This window comes from Boleophthalmus pectinirostris, unplaced genomic scaffold, assembly GCF_026225935.1.
Source record: "Boleophthalmus pectinirostris isolate CB_2022bp ecotype Guang Dong unplaced genomic scaffold, ASM2622593v1 HiC_scaffold_16, whole genome shotgun sequence".
NCBI lineage: Eukaryota > Metazoa > Chordata > Actinopteri > Gobiiformes > Gobiidae > Boleophthalmus > Boleophthalmus pectinirostris.
Genome location: NW_026571095.1, coordinates 4,639,363 through 4,644,150, shown reverse-complemented (window position 1 = coordinate 4,644,150; position 4,788 = coordinate 4,639,363). Strand labels below are relative to the sequence as shown.

Sequence of the window (4,788 nt, the reverse complement as noted above, 5' to 3'; positions counted from 1 at the left end):
AAACAGGACTAAACCAGGACTAAAACAGACTAAACCAGGACTAAAACAGGACTAAACCAGGACTAAAACAGGACTAAACCAGGACTAAAACAGACTAAACCAGAACTAAAACAGGACTAAACCAGGACTAAAACAGGACTAAACCAGGACTAAAACAAGACTAAAACCAGGACTAAAACAGGACTAAAACAGGACTAATCTTGGACTTGAGAGAGAACCCTGAGCCCATGGAGCAGGGTGTCTGCAAAGCGTGACTGGGTGTCGACTGTGCTTCACCCTGTGGGGTGTGGAGCTCTGCGCCAGGGTTCGACACCCCTTTCTCCCACAGTCACCCAACGGTCTACAGGGGCACACCTCTGGGCCTGTCCTGACACTCAGTCCTGGTTTAGTCCTGGTTTAGTACTGGTATATTTCTGGTGGCGTACCATCATAAATGGCAACACACATTTAAATCTTGAATCTAGTGCCCTGACGTTAAAACATTTGCCCTCCCAGCTCAAAAATCAAACTCTGCCTATGCTTTTTACTTTTAAAATGCCTTGATAAGACTTTGGTTCCGTCATAATCCAGATAATTAAGATTTAAAAGTGCTTATAACATTATTTTTTCATGTTGTTTGCACTTAAACAGAGCAAAGGATCATGGTCCGTGTAGTTCCCTCTGTTGTTTTAGTCAATCCTGCAACATAACAATGAATTTAAGCAAAGGAGCTTGTTGTTGGAGATATTGTGATGGGCCACGGCAAGTCTCAAGTAAGTCTCAAGTCTTTGACCTCAATTCCAAGTCAAGTCCCAAGTCAAATACAGACAAGTCCAAGTCAAGTCTCGAGTCACTGGCCCCATAAGTCCAAGTCAAGTCCAAGTCGTCTGCTTTGAGCTTCAAGTCATTTCAAATCTTTAAACCAAAAAATGGAGAAGCTGGTTGAGGTGACGGGCGTTCAGAAGGGCACACTCAGGGTTTGTGATGGTGTGGTTCCAAATCTCAGCCTCTGTGGGTGAGAGATCAGCAGTTAGACACTGATAAAGGAAACAACAGTGAAATGTGAACGGAACATGACAGCTTCTATACGACAATATTCATGAACACAGACGAGGGCGGCCAAAATGATTATGATGAAAATGCAAAATGATGATGTAATACAGTGAGTTCTTGGGTTTAGACAATAATTGCAAATGCCAGTTTCAACATTTGTGGATTAACCTTTTGGATATTTTATGGCAAAATACAATGTCATCAAAAAGCCCATAGACAGACACAGGGCAGTAGACACGAGGGGACAAAGGGGTCAGTTGTCCAGGGCCCCAGGGTTTAAGGGGCCCAGAATTGCACCCCTTTCCTATTCATTTATATTAGAGTGTAGCCCATGTGAGGTTTCTTACCCCAAGCTCCCAAATTTCTGTCAGTGGGCCTGGGTACACGGTTGGACAGGGTTGGGCAGTATCCAAATATTGATACCGTTAAATCTTCTCAGGATTTTACCTGGGTATACAGTCTTTTGCGCCATGTTCTGTATTATCAAAATGTTTTAGTACGACTCAGGTAAGCTATGAAGCCACACCACTGTACGGTCCATGTGTACGACCTGCAGATGTATAATCTCTGAAAAGTTTCACATGAACCAGCTCCAACACGACAGAAACACAGAACAGACTCACCATCAGCAGAACACCCCTCTGTCACAGAAAGAACACTCAGATTCCACTGAGTCGTGTCCTTTAGTCTGACAGAAGCTGAACCACATCAGCAGCACAAGGAAAGAGCTGTTTTTATCAGAGCTTTATAGTTTATGCAAATGAGTCATGTGGGTTTAAGTTTTGTTTCTGTAAAAAGTAAACAAATGTGGCCCCAAGGCAAAATGCTGCCAAACTGCAGAAGTACTAGTATTTTTGGGAGGGAGACCAACACACTTGCAGCTGGACATCTCTTGGTCTCCCTTATGAGCGTCATGAAACGAAACAGAAACTGAACGAAACTAATCAAACTAAAGAACGAAATGAATCGAACTAACAAATGTCACCCCACACAGTTAACAGAAACATTATAGACACTATTAGTTTTAAATTGTGATGCATTAAACTGAAAATACAACCACGCAGTCATTTGTGCTGAGCAAACAATTTTAGATACCAAGAAATTATAATATTATATCAGGTCCTTATGTGCTGCAGATTTTTTTAATGAGGATAATGAAACTGATACTGTTGCTACTTTTTGATACCGTGGGATACTGTAATACTGTATTACTGCCCAACCCTAACAGGAAGTGGTCGCGCTCACAGTGTCAGTGTGTTTGGGGGTGCTGTTGTGCTCAGTCGTACCTGCTTCAGTGTCCCTGAGCTGGTGAACAGTTTGTAAAGGAACCACAAAGGCGCCATGGCAACGGAGGAGAACGCCAGGAAGAGTCCCAGTCCATAACCCCAGGCTGGATAGGTGTAAGTGTTGTTGTACTTGAGTTGCTTGAATTGGCTCAAATAGAAGAGCAAAACCATCTAGAGAAACATATGTTGTCATGGTAACCACAAGAAGTTATAATGCACAGTTTAAGAATGATTTTTGTTACAGAATAATAGAATTTTTTTTTTTAAATGTCGTTAATAAGGATTGAACTTGATACTCAACTCAGATTCTGATATCAGCATGATAAAAAAAAACTGTGACAATATGATGTGATTTTAGTGCTTAATAGTACATAAACTATGTAAATTGGTGGAAGGTGGAAGACTGTCTGTGTAATTCCATGGAGATGTTATTTCTTTGCATGTAATATTCCACAGTGTGGCATTAAACCCATCTCCCTTATGTGCGTTTTATAGTAGCTCAAAAATACCTTGAAAAACATGAATTATGACTCTGTGCAGGCTCGCTTCTCCACAGATATGACCAGTAACTAGTCTCCATTGTTATTTCCAGATTTATTTCCATACTGTAACATAACATTCCTGGCAAAGCAATAACATCTCCATGGAGACAAGCATGTGGCGCACCATCCACCAGAAAAGTTATGCAGTGAAACTTTAAGGATGTTTAGTGCTTCACTCACTGATTGGGTAAACTTCAGATTTTTATTTTTGTTTATTTTTTCAGTTAGCTATTTTCCATCCAACAATCAATCATGTCCATCTGACAGTCGTGTGTAGTTTTGACAGACACCAGGCTCAGACCATAGACTGTAAATGGACAAAGTTGACTTTACATTGAAAACTGTCACCCCTCTCTCTCTGTACCTGCTGCTGTGCTCATCATTTTGGTCTTAAAATGTTCGTATTAATTTACATAATCTATTTTTTATTTCATTATTTTGTCCTGGCTCCAAAATTTGCCCCTATAACTGCTGGCTCGGGTGAGTTTCATTTGACTGGAACACTATGAGTAACGTCACACACTCTTAGTCCACTTGTTTGTACAGTCTGTGGTGCAGAGCGACAGAAATGATGTGGTCATTGACTCACTGTGGACAAAGCCGGGGTGATGAACTTCCAGCAGTACTTCATGTACGGCCACGGACGATACCCGATCATGTTACTGATGTTACTGTAGTAACTGTCAGCTCCTTGAGACAGACAAAAGTCATAATGAAACAACTGTAAGAATTGATACTTTGCAGCTGATGTCATCCACATATCCTGTGTGTGTGATGCTAACTGTAGGCTCTGCTCTGTCTGGAGTTCTCTTACTCATGTTAGACTTTATTCTGACTTTTATTTTACCACAGTTGTCACGTTTACATGAGAACTTTAATTCCGAATAAAAATAATGTAATTCTGAATAAAAAATAAATTCCACTTTGAAAACACCATGTAAACACTTAATTCCTAATGAAAATTATTATTCGGAATTAAACTTAATTCCAAAGTAAGTGGGAGGTTTATTCCAATTTTAAAGCCGAATTAATTTATTCCTTGATCGTGTAAATGTTTATTCTTGTTAAAAATAATTCCAGTCATCCAGTTCATGTTCGTTGTGTCGCCCTTCTGACACGATCCAGACGATCTGGCTCCACCAGTCCTCTCTTTGGACTTTCATCCGTGTCTCTTTGGATTTGTGAGCGGGATGTGGGAGTGGGCTGAGGTAGAACAGCCTCACACTTTGTCTGTCAACACTCTTCCCTTCTTCTCCAGCTGCTGTGCAAATATCATTGGAATGACTGAGAAAAAGTTTGGATCATGTCTGTGTCCGTAGCGTAACCCTTCTCCACCCTCATCTGAGCAGAATTTTCAGAATACTTATTTTCATGTAAACTCAAAGTAGAATATTTTAATTCTACTATTAACTAACTAACTAACTATTTAATAACAATAACAATTTATTCTGAATTAAGAAGCATCATGTAAACTTTACCAATCTGACCAGAAAGAAGTGATTTAGTTAGAACTACAACATTTGAGATGATTTGTGCTCAAACACAAGCATTACACACAAGAGCTCAGTAGCATTAGCCAACAGCTTCAGTTCAGCACATAAACAGGAGCATGAACTCTTGGACAGACCACAGGCTCCTGATAATGTGTTGTTTAAATCCATTTTGGGTTTTCAGACTTAGATCTGTCAGTGTATCTAATGTATGCACTGTGTCGCCATGGTAACTGTTCAACATAGACACATATGCAGGACCCCCCAGCGTGATGTCACTGCAGAGTATCAATACTGTGACTTACCGTACACCCAGCCAATGCAAATCACTTCCAGTATGCCAAAAAGAACCAGAGGGATCCCACTGCAGGCGTAATAATCAAACAGCTGGAAGATATAAAGTCCACCCTAGAGGAAAACAAACACAAATCAAATGTG

At 40.4% G+C, this 4,788-nt stretch overlaps 1 protein-coding gene across 1 annotated transcript in view; it reads right to left on the bottom strand.

Moving 5' to 3' along the window:
• Window positions 1-288: 288 nt before the first annotated feature.
• LOC110174812 (sodium- and chloride-dependent GABA transporter 3-like) overlaps window positions 289-4,788 on the bottom strand; it is a 16,741-nt gene continuing 12,241 nt past the window's right edge. Inside the window, exons 9-12 of the mRNA XM_055151883.1 lie at window positions 4,656-4,758; window positions 3,450-3,550; window positions 2,319-2,489; window positions 289-988 (exon numbers count right to left, since the gene is read on the bottom strand). Of these exons, the coding sequence (XP_055007858.1) occupies window positions 938-988; window positions 2,319-2,489; window positions 3,450-3,550; window positions 4,656-4,758 (426 nt within the window). The 3' untranslated portion in view covers window positions 289-937. The remainder of the gene's footprint in view (window positions 989-2,318; window positions 2,490-3,449; window positions 3,551-4,655; window positions 4,759-4,788) is intronic.